The sequence below is a fragment of the Meriones unguiculatus genome, chromosome 3 (genome assembly GCF_030254825.1).
Source record: "Meriones unguiculatus strain TT.TT164.6M chromosome 3, Bangor_MerUng_6.1, whole genome shotgun sequence".
In the NCBI taxonomy this organism is placed as follows: domain Eukaryota; kingdom Metazoa; phylum Chordata; class Mammalia; order Rodentia; family Muridae; genus Meriones; species Meriones unguiculatus.
In genome coordinates, this window is record NC_083351.1 from 49,926,979 (window position 1) to 49,948,266 (window position 21,288).

Consider the following 21,288-nt stretch of genomic DNA (forward strand, 5'->3'; position numbering starts at 1 on the left):
GTAGGTTTGAAATTGATGCAAACTGTCCCTTTAAGCTGCATGTTTGTACTTAATAAGATACAGAACTTTTAGTCAGAAAACTCATTCCAGGTTTACTGTGGCATGGAGGCACCACATTTAAGTAATTGTTGATCTTCTAGTTTCCATCATAATTGTTGATCTAGTTTCCAATTTATAAAATAAGGTTTTATAATGGCGGCGTGTGAAAACAGTATATATAGGACTTAATAACTATTCCTAGCTTGAGGTATAGGAGTCTTAGGATATGTCTGCAGATAAAGAGAATTGACTGGGGTTGTCGAGATAGGGATCTTCGGGCGCGAAGGTCACGGACAAGATGGTGCCTCCTGTTCAAGTGTCTCCGCTCATCAAGTTCAACTAAGCGCTAGAGTTACCTGAAATCTTGGGCAGAGGAGGAAAGGAGAGTAGCAGCTGAGGAAAAGAAGCAACTAGTTGAGCTGAAACGCATTGAGAGAGAATGGGCAGAAGCTGAAGGTGACAGCCTCTTCAAGTGATGCACTGGTGAGCTTGCCTTTCTCGTTGCTGAGGATGAAAAAAAAAATTGAGATAGTCAGGCCAGAGTTGCTTGGCCTGTAGTTACACCTCTTAGAAAAATGAAGCATTGCAGTTGAGTACTGTTGGTCAGGCCTTACATAAGAATTTGTAGGTGACCAGTCTTTGCAGACATTATTGGTCATTTTTACAGACCTTCCTGAAGGAAGACCAGCTCCGTTGGATACTTAAAGTGCTGGAGATTGAACCCAGGGCCCACATACACTAGGAAAACATCCAGCACTGAAATACCACATGCATTCCTTAGCATATGCTTAGGGTTTTTATTGCTTTGACAAAACACCATGAAAAAAAAAGCAAGTTGGGGAGGAAAGGGTTAATTCGGTGTACACTATCACATTGCTGTTCTTCACTTAACAGAAGTCAGGACAGGAATTCAAATGGGGCAGAGGACATGGAGGAGTGCTGCTTACTGGCTTGTTTCCCATGGCTTGCTCAGCCTGCTTTCTTAGTAGTATTATTTGCAATTTATTCACTGTGTCCCCCTCTGTTTGTAGCCCCCTCTGTTGTCTACTGGTTCCTGCCTCTCTCCCTTCGTCCTCCCCAATTCCTCTCCCCTAGTCCACTGATTGATAGGGGAAGTCCTCCTTTCCTACAGTCTGACCCTAGCCCGTCAGGTCCCATCAGGACTGCCTGGAGTCTTCTGTGTGGGCTGGCTAGGTTGCCCCACCAGGAAGTGATCACGGAAGCAGGCAAGTGAGTTCATGTCAGAGACTTGTCTCTTTTCTCATTAGAGGACACACATGGAGACTGAACAGGGGGTCTAGGTCCTCTCTATGCAAGGTCTTTGGCTGATGCTTTTTTCAACCTACTTAACGCAAGACCACCAGCCCAGGGGTGGCACCACCCACAATAACTCATTGATCACTAATTGAGAAAATGCCGTACAGCTGGATATCATGGAGGCATTTCCTCAACTGAGGCTCCTTCCTCTTATGACTCTAGCTTGTGTCAATTTGACACAAAACTAGCCATACAACATATTTAAGGCATATTTTAGTTAGGGTTTCTATTACTGTGGTAAAATCCCATGATCTCACCCTGTCTCCCCTGCTCTTGATCTTTCTGACCTTCAAGCCCTGAAACTGGCTATGCCTTCCTCACTTCTGCCCTGCCCAGGTTTGTAGGCATTTATTCAGCCAATCAGGGATAATTTTGGAAGCAAGGTTTACCAATGTCATTTTGGGGTATGAGAATGTCTGCTTGTAAAAGACAGTAAGTAGACCTCAGGGGCCAACATAATTAACAATTAAATAGAAAGCTCCAGATCATGCCGTTAACACACAGGTTGTCTTCTTTGGCCTAACCAGGGCAATAGGGCAAGAAAAACAGCATATTTAGAACAGCATTTCTCAACCTGTCGGTCGCAACTCCTTTGGGGGTTGAACAACACTTTCACAGGGGTCACCTAAGAACATCCAAAACCACAGATATTTATGTTACAGATACTAACTAGTAAAATTAAGTGATCAAGTAGCAACAAAAATTATTTTGTGGTTGGGAGTCAACACACATGACAAATTGTATTAAAGGGTCTCAGCATTAGGAAGGTTGAGAACCACTGGTTTAGAAGGAATCTGTGAAGACAGAATCCAGTGTCCAAAACTGCTAATCACAGACACCTCTGCCTTCCCCCAAAAGCTACAAGGTCTCTGTTTTTAGAGATTGTATAATAAACTGATACCTCATTGTATAAAGTGGTGCTTCAGGTTCAGTGGGTACAAGCGCTGCTTCGCATGTCTGATGACCTGAGATCAGTCTTAGGAACCTGTAGTAGAAGAGAACTGACTCCTGAAAAGTTGTCCTTTGACCTCCACGTGTATGCTGTGGCCTGTGTACCCACACACAAATAATAAAAATGTTAAAGGTGGGCTTGTGTTGAGGTAAGGCTTATGGAGGCCCATAGAGAATGGCGAGTAAGGCAGCAGGGACTCGGATGGCCCCAATGGCTCTGATGACGCTGATGGCTCTCATGGCTCCTGGAACTATCCTGATCCACTACACACAGTGTTGATCTACTAGGGACTCCTAGTGAAGTCTCAGAATGGATTTGAGGTTAGGCCAGTGACTGCTCCCCCTCTTTTATGGAAGTCTTTTGAGGTAAACTCCCAACCCCAACATTTACTTATAGTTAGACCTACTAATTGCCATTGGTGCTCGAGGCTAGCATGGGATGGTCTGATGGGCCCTTCAGTCATACAAAGGCTACACAATAAAGTTAGATCTGCATCTTGAGTCTGTTCTGCGAAGTCTGATTGCCGGGATTCTGCATGAGCTCTGTGGCCACCCACTCCCCTTCCCCAGGTTCCTGATACCCACAGAGCTGGGAAGATGCTCAACAGAGTTCTTGTTACTCTTGAAGAGGACCTGGCTCTGATTTCCAGCATCTACATGGTGCTTTGTAAATGTCTGTAGCTCCAGTTCTAGGGGATCCAGTGTCTGCTGCTGGGCACTAGTCACACATCTGATGTACTTATATATGTCCAAGAAAACACTCATGAATAAAGTGATTTAAGTTTTTATAAGAAGCCTGTCCTATGTAGGAACACAAGGTAGTGTGACACCCCAAAGATCGTAGCTCTTTGGCAAGGGACTCCAGAGGAATTTAAATGGATGAAATGTTAGAAAAATAATTCAAAAGAAACGATGTTAAGTTTTAAGGAAAAAAAAAAGACATTCATGTACAGGAGGATTGTACAATTTCAAATACACATGACCAGAAAAGATGCTCACCAAGACATATGATGGTTAAACTGCCTGAAGTTTAGTGTGAAAAAGGAATTTTAAAATCTCAAAAAGCAGCAAGTCACATTTAAAGGCAACACTGTTAGACTAAAGAGATTTCTTGGCTGGAATCCTACAGTACTAGAAGGAATGAAACACATTCAAGTCCAGAAACAATTACCCAGCAAGGTTAACTTTAAGAAATGAAGGTGTGGTGCCATAAAGCTTTAAACCCATCACCAGGAAGGTAGAGGCAGACAGCTCTCTGAGAGTTTGAAGTCATCTGGTCTACAAAAAAAAAAAAAAAAAAAAAAAAATGGGGAAAAACAAAAAAACATCTGAGATAAACAAAAACCGGAGCAATTATGACTATGAGACTACCTTACAAACCATGACTAAGAGAGCCCTAGATCCAGAAGTTTCTTATTAGGAACTCAATTCAGTAGTGATTCAAGGCACAACTAGAAAGGATGAAAAATGATATTCCAGGCACATGGCAGTGAACTTCTAAAGCCAACAGGGTGGCTGCACTTTTATCTGACCAAACAGATCTCAGTGAAAGACAAAGGCCACTGTATAATGAGCAAGGAATAAATTAATCAAAGATAGTAGAAGCAGAGCATGATGGTTCATACCTGACACTGATTCTCAGGAAGCAGTATAGAGCAATCACAAGGCAGAAGCTAACGTGGACTAGATAATGAGACCCTGTCCCTAAATATAGTAAATATATAATGGTTGTAAATCAATATGGACCAAATACCAGGACACACAAATTTACACACATTATCAAACCTGAAGACAGAGGAGCTGCTGTGATGGTACATGCCTGCCCACATGCATTGTACTATTTCATAACAGCTAAGATGTGGGGTCAAAACCTAGGTACAAATGAACAGGTAAGTGACTAAAAAATCATTGCATACATACATAACAGTATTACTTGACTGTATTTTTAAAACCCCATGATGTGTAGCAAAATGCATAGACTAGAAGGTATTATATTAAGCAAAACAAGGCAGACTCAGAAAGACAAATACTACATGTTCTTCCATATGTGAAAGCAAATTTTGAAAATCAACCTGAAGGGGCTGGAGAGATGGCTCAGAGGTTAAGAGCACTGGCTGTTCTTCCAAAGGTCCTGAGTTCAACTCCCAGCAACTACATGTAATTGCACAACCATCTGTAATGAGATTTGGTGCCCTCTTCTGGCATACAGGTATACATGCCTGCAGAACATTGTATACATAATAAATAAATCTTAATAAAAAAGAAAATCAACCTGAAAGTAAAATTGTAATTACTGGGCCTGAGACATGTGGCAAAAATGGAGTAAGATCAATATCTGAGTGTTATCAATTTCATGTTTATGTTTAATGTTTATGACTATGCAGGAATATATACAATCCCAATGCATGCAGGGGCTATAACCCGAGTTCAGTTCCTGGATTCCACTCCCAGTTGTCCTCTGACCTCCACATGTGCGCTGGGTCATGTGTGAGTACCTCCACCCAAATAGAAAACAACACTGAAGTTCTATTTCTTACATCGATAGGTCATGTATGGGACCATGTTTCCAACATGTGTATAATGGAGCTAAAATAACTCTTGCCTTTGAGGAACACTGAAGTCATCGAAATAAATGCTTATGATGATGCCAATGCTACTACAATGTCAGTCATGAAAACAGAGCAGAGCCAGCTAAGTCCAGCACTCAGGAGGCTGAAGCAGGAAAAGTGTACGTTTAAGCTACACTCAAGTATCTCAAACCAGCAAACAGTTAGCAGTGTGGTTACACACACTGGGAGGATAGTAGGCTGTACCTCACAGGATTATGCAAGTATTCTGATGCTGTCATGGTAACAGAGTAATTTTTTTCAGAGTACATCCCCATCCCTAAGTAATCGTGTATGCTTTGACTTGGCAAAACCAGAAAGTCTGCCCATAGCATTGGGTGAAGAGCACATCTTTAAAGAGACAAATCTTTAAAAGGTAGCTAAAAGGCCAAAAAGGAACTACCAGAAGGGGTGTGTGTGTGTGCGTACGTGTGTTACTTACCTACTCATTGTGACCACAGGACCCAACAGATGACAGGAAAATTTGCTTTGGCTCAGCTTCAGAAGAGACTTTCTCTGTCCTTCACAGGGAAGGTGGACCTGTGGTGGGCACTCCCTGTGCCTAGTGAGTCACAGGAACTGAGGCCAGGCTATGGCTATCAGAAGTCTAGCCCCTATGAACTATCATCATCTAGGCTCCACATCAGCTGGGGACCAAGGTCCTGGTACATGAACCCTAGGCCACACTCGAGTGATGCCCAAAGCACAGTGTTCCCATTGCTGAACACTAAGGAATGCTTATGTTCTTGTCTACCTGAAGATTGTCCACAATGTCCCAATTGGGAAAAAAAATGCACTTCAAACGCTGCTAAAACACACACACATGCATGTATGAACATTTGAGATTAAAAAATTCCATTTTAATTCCTACTAGTCTTGTAGGTTTTGTGGGACATTTCATTATGTAGCCCAGACTAGCCTTAAACAATTTTCTGGACTTTGCTGTGCTGGGGTTATAGGTTTATACAGCTAAACCTGGCTCTAGCCTTGTGGTTTAAATAAGAAAAAATACTGATTGTGTTGTCAAAAGTCTACCTGGGAATTTCCATCTCGCAAGCACACAGCAAACGCAGATGACTTATCTAGGGCAGAGGCTTCAGTTTCTAAATAGATGGATGCTATCACACAAAGAACCAATTCAGGCCAGGGCAGCTGGGAATGGTGCCTCAGGGCTCTGCAAAGCGCTCAGTGACTGCTTTCTGGGGCAGGGCTGGCCCAGGTAGGTGGGAAGGTTACTGTTCCTTTGTCTATTCCTCACTTTATTCCCCAGAGGAAGTACAAGCTCCTGCTTAAAACAGGCTATGGATTAGGTTGGATAGAAGAATCCAGATGATAGCTGTAGATGGACTTTTCACACAGGCAAACTACCCCCAGTGTAAAGCATTCAGATGAAGTTTCTGTGTGAGCATATCAGTAAGTGGTAGAGCCATGTCTCTAGGGTCTCTGCTCTGCTGCAGACAGCTGCTGGACCAGATGCAGGAGTCCTCAATATGGTGTCCCCACATCTACAATGGCTTACAGTGCCTTTTCATTCATCAGTCACCCTACCTTCTAACCTCTGGGGAAATCGGAGGAGCAATATTCTCTCAGTGACTGGATTTTGACTGAGAACAGAGTCATGGAAGTTTTGTTCTTGGACTTACTGGTTTGGGACACCGGTGATTTGATTTGGTTGGTGGGAAGCTGAGATTGGGCCAGTGGAAAAGGCTGGGATGGTGGATGAGTTAGAGATGGCCATCTGGGAAACACTGAAGTTAATAGTTCAGTGAAAGCAGACTGGTGACCAGCTCCTGACGAAGTTCCCTAAGATGCTGCCTGCCCCTAGAAACCTCTGTTACCTTTCACATTGTTTACATTCTGATGGGACTAGCTGATGGGACTTTGCTTGTCCTTACCTGGCCTTATTTTCAGGTTTCATTTCTTTTCTGATCATTGTTGTCACCATGAACATTTGATTTCTCCATGACATATCGTTTCCTAGTCCTCATTTCTGCTGGTCTCAGAGTTGTAGGGTCCTGAGTGTCTTAAAAGTTCATCTTCAACTTCCTCCATGCAAAAACTCATAACCTTTAGGCTGACTCAGGCTCACAGGGGAAGACACATAATTGTCCCTGACCAATAGTTCCCCCATAGCCCCCAGAAGATATGTTGGCTTAGTACTCTGGCTCACAAGTCAGTATGCTCTGGCCAACTGGCAATCTATGGCAGCAAGCTATACCCAGCCAGAGATAGTGCACGTTATCATGCAACATGCATGACACACAGCAGATACTCAAATACTAAACAAAGAAGGCAGACCTCAGTATGCAGCCTGAGGGCCTCAGGTTGTGTTAGCAGTGACTTTCAAGTAATCATCAGATTCCTAGAGGAAAACTAAGGCTCTGGTATAGTTAAAAGGCCCTCAAAGATTGTGGCAGCCCAGGCCAGTTTTAGAAACACTGGCCATTTGTGTGACTATTTGACTTTGAGGATGTCAGCCAGCAAACGATGTCCCTTTACCCATCTCCACAAAGTGGCACTGAGGTAATACAAGACCTGAAACAAAATGAGAAAAATTTTGAATTAAGTTGTTGTAAAAGTGTTGAATTAAGTCTTTAAGACTCTTTAAGTCTTATTCCGATCCTAAGCTCCTCTCATGCATGTGAATGAATGTACAGTGATGAGAAGTTAGCTCCACGGGAGTTCTTACTCAGAGAAATAAGCAGCAAAATACACTATCTTTGTTGTACAGCTTGTATTCACACGGCTCTAAAGAAATTCCAGGTAGTTCTGAATGTGAAAGGCAAGACTAAATAACTTCTACAACACTGTAGAAGATCTTCATGATCTTGGGGGCAAGGAGTCTTCTTTAAATAAAATACAAAGTCTGAATGTTAGTGGGTAAATATGACTAGATTTAGAAATCTATTCATGGGCTGGAGAGAAGGCTCAGCAGTTAGGACATATGACACTTGCAGAGGACCAGAGTTTGGTTCTCACCATCAGGTTCAGATAACCACCTGTGACTCCAGCTCGGGGGACTGGATTCCCTCTTTTGGCCTCAATGGACATGGCACTGTGAACACCTGCCCCTCAGTATACACATAACTAAAAATAATTAAATGAAAAAAAAAAGCTAGTTTCAAGACATTGTGAAGAATGAATTACATGAAATATTTGTAAAACAAAATGACAAAGAAACATAGAGCACATGCAGAACACATACATCCATGTGTGCTACAGTTGAAAGATCTTGTTGCAGGTCAATCCCCATTGGGAATGCGTAAGTGTACAGTCCTTAGGCACAGTCCTCAAGCTCTTACAAAACAGTGCAGAATGGAGAAGCTTAGTCTTTCCATCATTTTTTCTTTCTTTTCTTTTTGGTTATTTAAGACAGGGTTTTTCTGTGTAGACCAGGCTGGCTTCAAACTCACAGAAAATCCTTCTCCTTCTGCCTCCCGAGTACTGGGATTAAAGGTGTGTGCTGCCACTGTTGGGCTTCTTTGTATTAAAACAACAACAAAAATAAAAACCATTATTTCTAATCCCTTTTGTGCTCATTATTTGTTCCTCTAGATCAGGATTCTCAACCGGTGGGGTCATGACCCCTTTTGGCAAACCTTTATCTCAAAAAATATTTACATTACATTTCACAACAGTAACAAAGTACTTATAAAGAAGTAACAAAAATAATTTTATGGATGGGGTTCCCACTGTATTAAAGGGTCGCAGCATTAGGAAGGTTAAGAACCACTGCTCTAGGGGATGCTGCATTAAGATGCCATTTTGAAAGAACTATCAAGACAATGGACATAGTGACAACCTGATCTTGGATTTTTGGCATCTAGGGTGATGAATAATAACTTCCTATTCTTCACAAGTTACTATTTTGGGTATTTTGTTATGGCAACACAGTTTAAGACAGAGTGCCTGTTGGTGTTCATGTGTGAACACAAGACTATGGGCATTTTTTTCTGTTTAGGTTTTTAGAGACAAATGTTTCACTGTGCAGCCCTAGCTGTCCTTGAACTTGCTCTGTAGATCAGGCTGGTCTTGAAATCAGAGATCCATTTGCCTCTGCCACCCAAGTGCTGGAATTAAAGGCATGTGCTACCACTGGGCAGGCAGGTCAGTAGTTTTGTCAGTGTTTTACAACCCTGAATAGACTACCTTAGGTTATCCTTCATAAAGACCTGACTCCAAGGTCATGTCTGTTCCACACACTACCAGATTAGGTTAACTGTAACTTGTACTGTCCTGTCAGAGTGAAGACAGGCAGCTCTTATCTGGGTTGGGACAAAGACTCAGATTGAGCAAGTCATTAGGAAGAGGAAGGAAATGGTAGCAGTCATCTCAACATCTCCAAAACCCTCACATGTCACATGAAAGAACACTTAGCCTAGCATCATCACTCACATATCCCCAAGGAAGGGACATTTATCTGTTTATTCCAAGAACTGTATCACAAAGGTCTTGTTTTGTCTAACAGTTTTAAAGGAGCTACAGTGTACAGAAAATGTGCTTGGACTCCTCAGTGTAATATTCTGAACCTTACCAATCCAAGTAGAGAAATGGACTGCTTTAGTGCAGCAACTGCTTCCCTGGTGTTGTCCATGAGGTGATTACATCACAAACCTGCTTAGTAGTTACATAGCATCATGCCTTCAGAGTTCCACAGATAATATACAGGGCTCTTCCTGCAGAGGTTCCAGTTAGAAACTAGGGTGCCATCATAAGGAATGTTTGGAGGAGGCTAAATAGGGTATCAAGTCCTTTGGCTCACCTATGTGCTGCTTTCTTGACAATGAAGAATGCACTGTTGCCCAGTTGTGAAGGCCAAAATTACAGACAGCACACAGATAAATCTAGGAGATCAATAGTGTGTGCAAGAGAAACAGGATTTTATTATCAGGTTTTGCTTAAAATAAAGATACAATAGGAGTTCTACAGTTCAGCATGATTAGACATGATTTATAACCTGGATGTTTTAAAAATGACAACAGAAATGAACCGGCACAAACTACAAAGCTAGGAAAGAGAAGCCAAATCTCTGATAAAATATGTGCTATAGCTAAACTTCCTTAAAAACTATTTTCCAACCATTAAGTGCCTTCACCAAGTCATTAATCAAATGCTTCCTAAATTTAGAAGCTGATGATCAAGTGGACTGAAACATGTAGTACTTAATCTTGTTTTTCCAGCTATAAAATAATAGTATTTCAAGAAAATAAAATGTTTTCTAAGCAGTTTTCTGAAAACTTCAATGACCTTTTCTGGCTCAGTACCTGACTTGAAATGTTCAAATGTTTATAATACACAAAAAAGAAACTTGAGCAGCATACTATGTGCGTGAGAAGCTGATGAAAAATAAGATTGGAAACCCCCTTAAGTTATGTTCCATTTACATGATTTAAATATATAGTTTTCTATATCTTTAATTAGTATAAGTAAAAAGGTAAATTTCTGAACAGCACAGAAATACAAATGTTTTTAGAGTTTTATAAAATATATCCAACCCCTTACACATGCACAATATTTTAATTTCAGAGTGTTATACCATACAAGGGAGCTAGTTTCTTCTTCATAACGTAGATAGGAAGTCATTTCTATGAAGTTATTTTATATGAAAAAAAAAATAAAGACACACACACATTACTTTGTCTCTGAAAAAAAGTTTGTGGAATGTTGGAAACTATGGAAAAACAATTCCAAAGTAATGAAGTCAGAAGACTTGGAATGAGAAAGTCCTAGTGGCACATTATGTTATGAGGAATGATAGTCATCTTCAAGTGATTTGGGGAGCATTCTGTCATAGTTAAAGCTACCAATAGATGGCGTGCAGAGCCATGAATCCTGGGCCACTTCTCATTAAAGAACCAGGGCGTGGAAATGTTGCTGTTTCAGGAATCCCAAGCAATGCCCCAATACTTTAACAAGTGGTGCAGGCAGCTTCTATGCTAACAGGCTGCCCTCTGTGGAGGTTACAGCAGACACTGCCTGTGGGTACACATCAGGACACTGGCATGCAGGACTTCCAAAGTTACCACCACAGGAGGAAGAGGTTAACTTCCATAAAATTTTCTCCATAGAATATATAGCTTCAATATAACCTGCCTACCAAGAAAAGAATGTTATCACTTAAATGAGAAATGCCAATAACAAATTACAATCCTAACTTCTTTCTAACCTCATACCTTTAGTAAGATAAATACTGATGTGCCTATATTTAAGTGCCTATTTCTCAGCCATGTAATACTTTCTCATTTTTGTTTTTCCTAATTTGCTTTTTCCTTAAATTTCCAAAGAAAGCTATCCTAAAAAACAGTAACTCTTTAGTACAAAACTTGGAAAGGAGAAGTGCTGAGGAAGTCCTGAGGAAGTCCTTTCATGAGCTCTACTTTGCTGCGCAAATAAAGCCAACCGTTTCTTAATGCAAAAAGAGAGAACTGATTTCAGGCTTGTGAGCTAGTGAGTCACAAATGGATTTAGGGATGGACAATTCATACTGGTTATGAATCAGATACAACTATACAATTGTCCTACACCTCTATTACATGCAGGTTCAGAAATTCTACTAATCTAGTCCAGGCTCACAGCTTTAATTCTGAGTCACTGTCATTACACTAGGATCATAAAGGGTTTCCTCAAAACCACCTGGACAGCAGTGCAGCTACCACTAATGTCTGCACCCTCTGAATCTGACAAGTGTTGGTTGACTATCACTCACTCAGGTCTAGTTATAAACAGTTCTTAGACACAAAAGCACTGGCGATCACTGAACAAAGTGTGGTCTCCAACAGCCACAACTCTACTGGCAGTAGTCAAAAGGCCTGGTGTTGATTCAAGGGTTACCATGCCAGTGACTGCAGGGAATCTACTTATCAGAGTTAGTCTTTTCACTGGTGCCTAAAATGCAGACAAGGTATGTGTGGGTTCACTGGGCTAGGGCTCTATCTTCTGTTCTCCATTACACTGGCTGCTGCAGTGGCCCTGTCAACAACAAAATGGCCTTTAGCCTTGAAAAGTCAAAAACCTACAGGGAGGAGGTGTATGGTCTTTGACCATTCTAAAATGTTTATATTCCAAGGTAAGTTATTTTATGCTGAAAGATAGTTAAGTGACCATTTTAAGAGTTATATTTTTAATTATATTAAGTGAAGGTTCACTTAAAATATACACTCAGGCCTAGCATAGTGCTGTGCTCCTAAAAACCCAGCTATTGAGATTGAAGCAGGAGGCTGGCAATTTAGAGACCTATGTGATAAGACTGTCAGACCCTATGCAGGGGACCCATATACACTCAAGTAGGGAGTGTGATACAAAAACAGAGTTAATTTTCGTCCAACTTTTTTTCCCAAGTATATTTCAAGGTGAGTATTGCATTGCTTTTGTTTAAGTGTCAGCAGACATTTCCCCAAGACATACAAACCTGGTATAAACTAAAGAATGAATCATTATCTTACTGGGTAACCCAGGCAGGGCTCCTAACAATGTCAACTACCATGGGCGTATCATCATGCTGCATCCACATGGAATGACATCTAAGAATAAATTAACAATAGTCTCAGATAATATTGATTAAAGTGCCTTTTACAGTTTTGTGTGGCTTTACTTTCTTCTCTTTTCAAATACTCCCTGGCTGAAACAAATTAATGGTGGTCTCCCATTAACCAATTAATTTGTTATCACTGGATCCTCTCCAGTTATTATGCTCAGTTTGAGTAGTTTTTATATTGTGGTTTTCTGTGAAAATCCAACTTGCAAAGTTTAAAAAATATTAGGTTACGCCCTATGTTCTTTTCATAGTCCTTAGGGCATCTCATAAGGGATAAATGAAATATAATCAATGTCCTTAATTAGACCGCTTATTTTCCCAATGCTTGTTAAATCATATGTAGGTAGATATAATGGTTATTCCACATGCCTTCTGTTACTGAAGACATTAGTACTCCCTGAGAACACCCATTCAGGATCCCTTGAAAAGCAAATGGCAGTTATACATTACAAACACATGAACCCAGCTATGAGAGGCTGGAAAATTCATGCCTGTGGTAACATGAAACCAGTTGTACTTTACCAAACAAGTGACTCATGAGATGGGTGTGGGTTCATTCTTTTGCTTCGTACTGTTCTTTCATTAGAGGTGTGTGTGTGTGTGTGTGTGTGTGTGTGTGTGCACATATGTGAAGAAAAGTATGTGCATGACACAAGGAGGTCAGAGGGTAATTTTCAAGAGTTGATTCTTGCCTTCCACCTTGTTTTGAGGCAGGCTCTCTCTTGTTTTTGCCAGTTCACTGCACATTTGAAGCTAGCTGGCTCATGAGCTTCTAGAAGATTCTCCTGACTCTGTCAACCATCTCACTGTAGGAACACTGGGATTACAGATGTGGCTTTTTATGTGGGTTTCAGGACCTAGACTCAGCTTTTCATGCTTGCTCAGTAAGCACTTTCCCTCATGAAATAATCTCCATGGCCCATTTCTTGGTTTTCTAAATGTAAGCTAAGATGTGGCTTATATCTAACCTTTACTAGTCACTGTTTTTCTTTAGAAGGTAGCAGAACTGACTAAAGGAGGGTTGTCAATCAGGGAAGTAGGAGGACCAAGTGCTTCTGAAAGGCTCAATGCAGAATAAGACTAAGAGAAAGCCTGTAGATCTATGCTGATCCAATGGACAACCATTCACATGAAGAAACAAGGCACACATTTTAGATAACAAAGTGCTAAGACTACAATGTAACTGGAGTTGCTCAAACTAGCATGTAGGTCATTAAGGTACCGCTCTACAGACATGTGCCAGCCCTTCAGTGCTGCTGAGCCACCACTGCTGTTTCCCTGCATGTTCACTGACAGTAGGAGGGAAGCACAGTGGCATCTTTACTGCTTCACAACAACTCTGTCAGGAAGAAAATCATCTAAAATGATATCTTATCCTCAGAGCTTTTCCCTCTTGACTTTCACAGCTCTGGGAAGAAATGAGCTGGTAAATATGTTTAGTGGGTAGACAGTCCCCTCCAACCCTCCTCCCCATACAAGTTCACCCTAGAACTCAGCAAGGTAATATAGGCTGAAATGCATAGTCCCTACACTTACAAGTACATTTTAGGGCTAACTTCAGAGAAAGTAAAATAGCAATATAACTTAATTTTAGTCATTATAAATTACAATAACCATCTAAATATTTAAACAGCAAAATAGAACAAAATATACATATATAAAAATTCTTCTAAGTAAACAAATGTACAATCTCAGAACTTAAAATTCACTAGGTTCATTGTACATTAATTAGGCTCAGAACGAAGTAAAAGTAGTTAATTTAACCCCCAACCTGGAAAACTATTTTTGCTATGGTTGTGATTTCATCTGTTCAGCATCCTGCAACATTCATTTCGACAGAGTGCAACCGTCCATGTAAACAGTTTCTTATCTTGGTCCCTGGGTATGGACCCATGAACAGAGGAGGAGACCCTGTGAGCAGCAGATGGGAAGGGAGCATTACACCTTAGACAACAAAGCAGCTTCTGCCTCTGGACTCAGGGCTTCCCGTTGGGTGGCTCAGGAAGACTCTGAGGGGTAGATGTGGTAAAAGTAGATAGCCATGAAGACATAGCTGTCTTTGCACTGGAAAAGGCTCCTCCGACTGATTGGCCTGTGTGAAAAAGTAAAAGAAAAATGTATATGCTTGGTTAAATTTTTTTGCATGCTAAAATTGGAACTTAGACAGATCCTTTATTAAGAAACCACATCTCCAGTCTGTATTTAATATTTTGTTAGACAATGAAAACCCAACAAACATGAATAAGGTTAACCCACTGAAACATAGCAAAATGATATAGTTAGTTACTAAGACAAACACCAAAGTTTTAGTTCAAAATAATCTCTTTTCATGGGAATATCTTAAAGGAAACTTAGTAATGTATTACCATAGGAACTCATACGAGGCTTTCTCTGGGGGTTAATAACACAATTTTACATCCATAGCACTATCAACTGACTGCAGATCAAAATTATCTGGAGAGCTTAAAAAGTCAAATATTCAGCTGGAGAGATGCCTCAGGAATTAAGATTGTTTACTGTTCTTCCAGAGGACCCAAGTTCAGCTCCTAGCACCCATATCAGGAGACTCACAACTGCTTTGAATTCCAACTTCCAGAGATCCAACGCCTCTGGCCTCCGTGGGTACCACACAAACTACACATAACCATACACATGCAGGCAGGTAGACAGACTGACAGTCAGAAAACACATACACACAGACACACACAAACATACAGACAAGTTCTCTGTACCTTAAATGTGGAGTAACTACTTACTTACTCTACAAGAATAGTAACATACTGGAAGAGAATTTAAAACTTACATCAAACAAAGAAGTATTAGAGCCTTGCAGGCCTCAAGTCTTTCTTGTATTAAAGAATATTATCTCTGAAGTTGCTGTGAATGTGAAATTACTTTAGTAACCGCTATTATAGAAAAGGGTGAAGAGATCTGTGTGTGATTCAATCAACAGCATGTAGCTGTCCTCCTATCTGTGGCATCATTTCCTGCATTTGAGTTCCCTATCATCTGAATAATATTCAGGTAGTAAGAGTTCAATGAGATATTTTAGAAATACATAATTTGTAAATTTTAAATTTTAGGCTGTTCTAAGTAGTGATGGCCCATCACACTTTCCAGCTGTTTCTCCTCATATCTCCTTTTGTCTAATGTATGCATGCTTACATTCCTGCTTTCTAGTCGCTTGGTAGACACCTGGTTATCAGACTGACTCCCAAAGTGTGCTGGTTGCTGGTTTTTGTTAACTTGACACAAGCCTAGACATATCTATACAGAAGGAATCTTTTTTTTCTGGGGGGTGGGGATCGTGTTGCATGGCAAGGTAAACTCCCTAAGCCTCAGCGTGAAATAGAAACCGTGCTACTAGTTACAGGCTTGCACTAAATTTGAGAGAATGGGACATCAGGGCCTAAACTACATAAGGAGACTCTATCTTAAAACCAGAACAGGCTGTGAATATAGCTCAGAGTTGGGCAGCACTTCAAAATATCAACAACAGTAATGATGACAGTAAAGATGCCTTTAAAGTTTTCAACACCGTGTCCAGCCCAGAGGAAGAACCCAGTAAACTTGGGGTATTATGAATGAGATGTTCAATGGAAACAGAAATTGTGGTATTTTTACACAATGGAATACTACTCAGCAATCAAAAAGGAGGAAATCATGAAATTTGCAGGCAAGTGGTGGGATCTAGAAAAGATCATTCTGAGTGAAGTATCCCAGAAGGAGAAAGACAAACATGGTATATACTTGCTTATATAGACCTACAAGATATGATAAACATAATGAAATCTACACACCTAAAGAAGATAATCAAGAAAGCAGACACGAGCAAAGATGATCAATCCTCATTTAGAAAGACAAATGGAATGTGCATTGAATGTATGACAGGAGTCTACCGCAAAAGGCATCTGAAAGACTCTACCTAGCAGTGTTTCAAAGCAGACACTAAGAGTCATAACCAAACCCTCGGCAGAGTGCAGGAAATCATAAAAAGAAGGGGAGTTAGTATGATATGGAAAGGATAGGAGCTCTACAAGGACCAAATATATCCGGGCACAGGGTCTTTTCTGAGACTGACACTTAACCGAGGACCATCTATGGATATAACCTAGAACTTCTGCTCGGATGTGGCCCGGGGTAGCTCAGTAACCAAGTAGTTTTCCAAAGTAAGGGGAACAAGGACTATTTCTAACAGGAACTCAAGGGCAGGCTCTTTGAACCCCCCCCCAGGGGAGGAGCAGTCCTGTTAGGCCACAGAGGAGGACTTTGCAGCCAGCCCTGAAGATACCTGATAAAACAGGGTCAAATGAAAGGGGAGGAGGTCCTCCCCTATCAGTGGACTTGGAAAGGGGCAGGGAGGAGACCAGGGAGGGAGTGTGGGGTTGGGAGGGAATGAGGGAGCGAGATACAGCTGGGACACAGAGTTAACAAAATGTAACTAATAAGAAAATAAAAGTGAATAAACTATAATTAATAAAAAATAATAAAAATTAAAAAAAATGAATGAGATGTTCAGGAGGAAAGAATTTTTATTTTTTTTTTAAAGGCAGAAAAGCCCAAAGCCATTCAGGGAAATGGCTTGGGACCAGGGTGATGGGAGGCTAATGGGAATCTATCTAGAAAAGAAATAGAAAGTGAGACTCTGTACTCTTGTATGCGCATGGCCTTCTGAGCTGGCTGTATATGTCCCCTGAGCCACAGAGTCACTCAATGGCATCTGAAGTGTAAGGAGTCTTCTACTCATGCATGGACGCCCTGGGATGGGAGGAACCTCCAGGTTTTGGATAAGTCACTCCAGTCCCTGGAAGGTGACCTTCATCAAAACTTCTAGCACTGGTGAATATTCTCCACACCCTTCTCTGTCATAACTTGAGATCAGAGGTGATGGTGGGAAACAGCAGAGAAAGGGCAGCCCTGTTTATCTGGAAACAGTAAGGAAAAGTGACTGCAGTCCAGGTCCCACACTGATGAGGGCAAGCCACGGGCACCAGCCCGGTTTGGTCACCTGCTTAGCCCTGAGCCAGTTATCAACACAGGCTCCGTTTTAAAATGGGGTGGTAAACTGTTGGAAGGCAACACTATTCGCAGCACCCCTAACTGCCTTTTACAAACGCTCCCGGGTCCTGCGCAGCACTGCTTAACTTTTCTTGAGCACAACCAGGCAGAAGCCCGGGTTTCCCCAGAAGGGCAAATGAAAATGAAACTAACAGACTGCAGGCAAATCTATAAGCCATTTTCTTGCTTAACGATTGGTACAGGAGGGCCCAGCCCACTGCGGGTAGTACCACCCTAGGCAAGGGGTCCTGATGGTTTAAGTAAGCAGGCTGAGCAAGGCACTGTGCAAGCCAGTAAGCAGTGTTCCTCCCATGGTCTTGGCTTCAATTCTTGCCTTGGCTTCTCTGAATGGACTATGTCCCAGAACATGTAAGGCAAATTAACCCCCTCAACTCCAAGTTGCTTTTGGTCATACTTATCACAGCAATATAGCCATAAGATGGCTGGTATCGCAGTGTCTACATTCCAGTAACCCTAAGGGCAAGGGCAGTGGAGCTGACAATTTGAACAATGCCAAAGAAGAGCTATACAGTGATTTTTTTTTAATGAAAAAGTGAAAGTAATTTGAGTGACATAATATATTCATATTACTTTTACTAAAACACACTGTTATAACTATTACAGCTGTTAATTTTTGTGGTTAATTTATATTTTAATGTTTTACCACAGGTTGGATGTATAAAGAAAACCATGGCACGTCCATGTTTTTGAGTATTCACTGTGATTCTTAGAACAGATCTCTTTTTTGGATAAGGGGAACACTACTGTAATGATCCATCTGTCTTCAATGAAGTTAAATTTTTTCCATTAAAAGAATTCAAAACCATAAAAAAATAAAAAACAAAATAAGAAAGAATCCAGAGAAAAATCAAATGTATAACCATACAAAAATAAATGCTTAAATATCAAATTCCATTCCTCTGGCAATAAAATGAACCTAGAGGTAGGGTTATGTGTTCTATGTATTTTAAAATGAGTCCAGAGAGTTCTAACACCATCTTCCTACAGGTGTAAGGAGTGTTAGCTACCAAGACCACTATGAGGCATTCTTATACTGGAGCTTTTAAGTTTTGTTTAATATGGGTTAGTTAACAGTTACTTCTGTTATGGTTCAAACATTAATGTCCCCCATGGGTGTCGCCCATGGGCTCACCCACGGGGTGAACAGTTCGTCCCTGCATGGTTGTACTGCTTTTGAGAGGTTATGGACTTTTAGCAGAAATGTAATCTTGGGTGGGGGTCTCTAGGTTTTATCTCTTTCAAGCTCCAGCTTCAGCTCTCTATTTCCTGGTCTACTAGGATGTAAGGGGCAGCAGCCACAGGCTCACACTGTTATCAATTCCATCATGACTCTGCTGATCTGATGAACTGTACCCCTTAAAACCACAAGCCAAAGCAATGTTCTCCCTTCAGTCACTTCTGTTGGATACGGTCTAAGTGATGAGAAAAGTAACTAATATGATTTCTAGGTTTGAAACTATATCAAAATAACAAGTTAAAAAACATAGAACAGAGGATCTGGATATGGTGGTGCACACCTTTATTCTAGTACTTGGGAGGTAGAGGCAGGCAGATCTCTTTTGAGGTCAAGGCCAGACTGGTATACAAGTTCCAGAGTAGCCGGGACCACTGAGTGAGACCCAAACAACCACCAACCCAACAACCCCCCCCACACACACACACAAAAAAAAAAAAAAAGAGGGAGAAGAAGAAATAAAGAATTTAGTCAGACTTGACATGGAATAATGCTGGGTGGAGAAGAATATATGTATATGCTATGATTTATCTAGCTTTGGGTATTTGGTTTAATACTGGCTACTGGCTCATAAAATGAGTTGGAAAGTATTACTTCATTCACTACTTTCTGAAAGGTTTATATATAATTTATGTTATTTCTTCCTTAAATATCTAATAAAATTTCAAAGAGAAGCTTGTAATCTCAGCACCTGGGATGCTGGGATGCTCAGAAAGGTCCAGAATTTGAGGCAATCTGGGCTACAAAGTGAGACCCTGTCTTGACAAAAAAAAAGAGGGAAGGGTCGAAGAGAAGAGAATAAGAAAGTGAGGGGTAAGGGGAAGAGATAGGAGGAAGAAGAGAAAGAAGAGAAGAGAATTGAAAAGTAAAGCCAACATGGATGTAGATCAAATTATAAACTTTGCACCAGGTCTTAATTTCTTCAGCAGATCAACAGCTATTGATTTTAAATTCCTTATTAGTTTGTATTTTTCAAACAATATGTCCATCTATGTTGTCAAGTCTGTTGACAGAAAATTATTCATAAGCTTCCTTTGGCTTTTTAGTTCCTCTGAGTCTATACTGGTGTCACTACTTTCACTCCTAACACTGGTTATCTATGGTGTCTCTTTTTACTCCTCTACTTATTTACAAATTCCTTTCTTATTTTTAAGACTGAAAACTTTCAAAAGCCCTTTTGTGATATTACGTGATCCATAAATCTCTATAACTGTATTTTAGTGAACTCCACACTGAAGTCAGAAAATGAATACATATGACAAGCAGTTCCTGCTGGGGGTGTGCCTTACCGACGGCTTTTCCTGTTTGTACCACATTCCGGCTGGTCGTGACCATGACATTGCCAATTTTTTTGCCACGTTCACTGTTCTGAACAGAACTAAGAAAAGAAATAAAATTTAAAAAAATCTCAAATGTTTAGGAACACCCACAACCAAACTACTGTATTATCATCTGAAATTAGTATTGAAAAAAGTTAAAGGTAAAATTATTCTGAATACATTTCAGAATGTACTAAAAGAACAGGGAAGTGAGTGAAAGTTAAGAACATAAAGATGTGTGGTTAAATCTCCTTGACAGATATGGTTTGCTGAGAGGATGTCATCAATATAAGAATGGCAAGTCCGCCTATTATTTTGTATTACTGAATATGGACAGAGTGTTTTCATTTTGAAACACACAGCGTTGAACTACAGAATGCTGTACACACTGGGAAGTAGATAAACAAAATACCCAATTGGCAACGTACAGCATACACTCAGACAGAATAATTTTCCCTTATATTCTCTAAGTACTCACTGTGAGAATCTGAGTTTCATGTCTGACACCGAGTACTGGCCTTGAAAAGGATGGCTGTAAAACAAAGCTTAAGTTTAGACTATGAATACATCATCAAAAAAACCTACAAAGAGCAGTTACGCGAACTGTTAGTAAACCTTTTGGAAGACACAAGTGGACAGTGCTCTGACACTGACAGTGGGGACCTGTGTATCATTCCGAATATGAACTCTACAAGAAGTGACTCAATAGTTTTGAGTTCTACCTTCTTTCCTTGTGCAATGAATGAATGTGGTTCATGTGGTTAGAAGCAGACACATGTGTGCCAGGGAATGGAGGTGCTAACACTACCCTGATATAGGAATTACTTCATCTGGGGTAGGGACCAAATATCACCCAGACTTAAAAAAACACATCAAGAAATTACGTGAGTAACTGATTTAGGCTACATTCCTGACTCTACCTTAATCCTGGTCACCCTGTATGTGTGTGCTATTGTCTGTGAAAATTTGCTACTGAATCAGCAAAATCTGTAGTTTATTAGAAAAGCAACTCAAAATGCAGAACTTAAAATGGCAATATAGTTTTCTAAGAATTTCCTACACCAAAGAAAAAAATATTTATTAAAATCAAACCAAACCAAATCTATGACTTATGTTGGTATAATGTTCTTTTGGAATGTATACACCTTACCCTTGTTCATTCAAATGCTGATTTCTCTTTCCCACTCTCTGGTTTCAATCCAGACATTG

At 40.5% G+C, this 21,288-nt stretch overlaps 1 protein-coding gene across 2 annotated transcripts in view; it reads right to left on the bottom strand.

The window, feature by feature from the left end:
- Positions 1-9,776: 9,776 nt before the first annotated feature.
- Positions 9,777-21,288, bottom strand: part of Avl9 (AVL9 cell migration associated) — a 52,820-nt gene continuing 41,308 nt past the window's right edge. For both annotated transcript variants that reach the window (XM_021657869.2, XM_021657868.2), the window contains 3 exons: positions 20,558-20,611; positions 20,050-20,138; positions 9,777-14,539 (listed from right to left, as the gene is read on the bottom strand). In XM_021657869.2, coding sequence (XP_021513544.1) covers positions 14,424-14,539; positions 20,050-20,138; positions 20,558-20,611 — 259 coding nt within the window. In that variant the 3' untranslated portion in view covers positions 9,777-14,423. The remainder of the gene's footprint in view (positions 14,540-20,049; positions 20,139-20,557; positions 20,612-21,288) is intronic.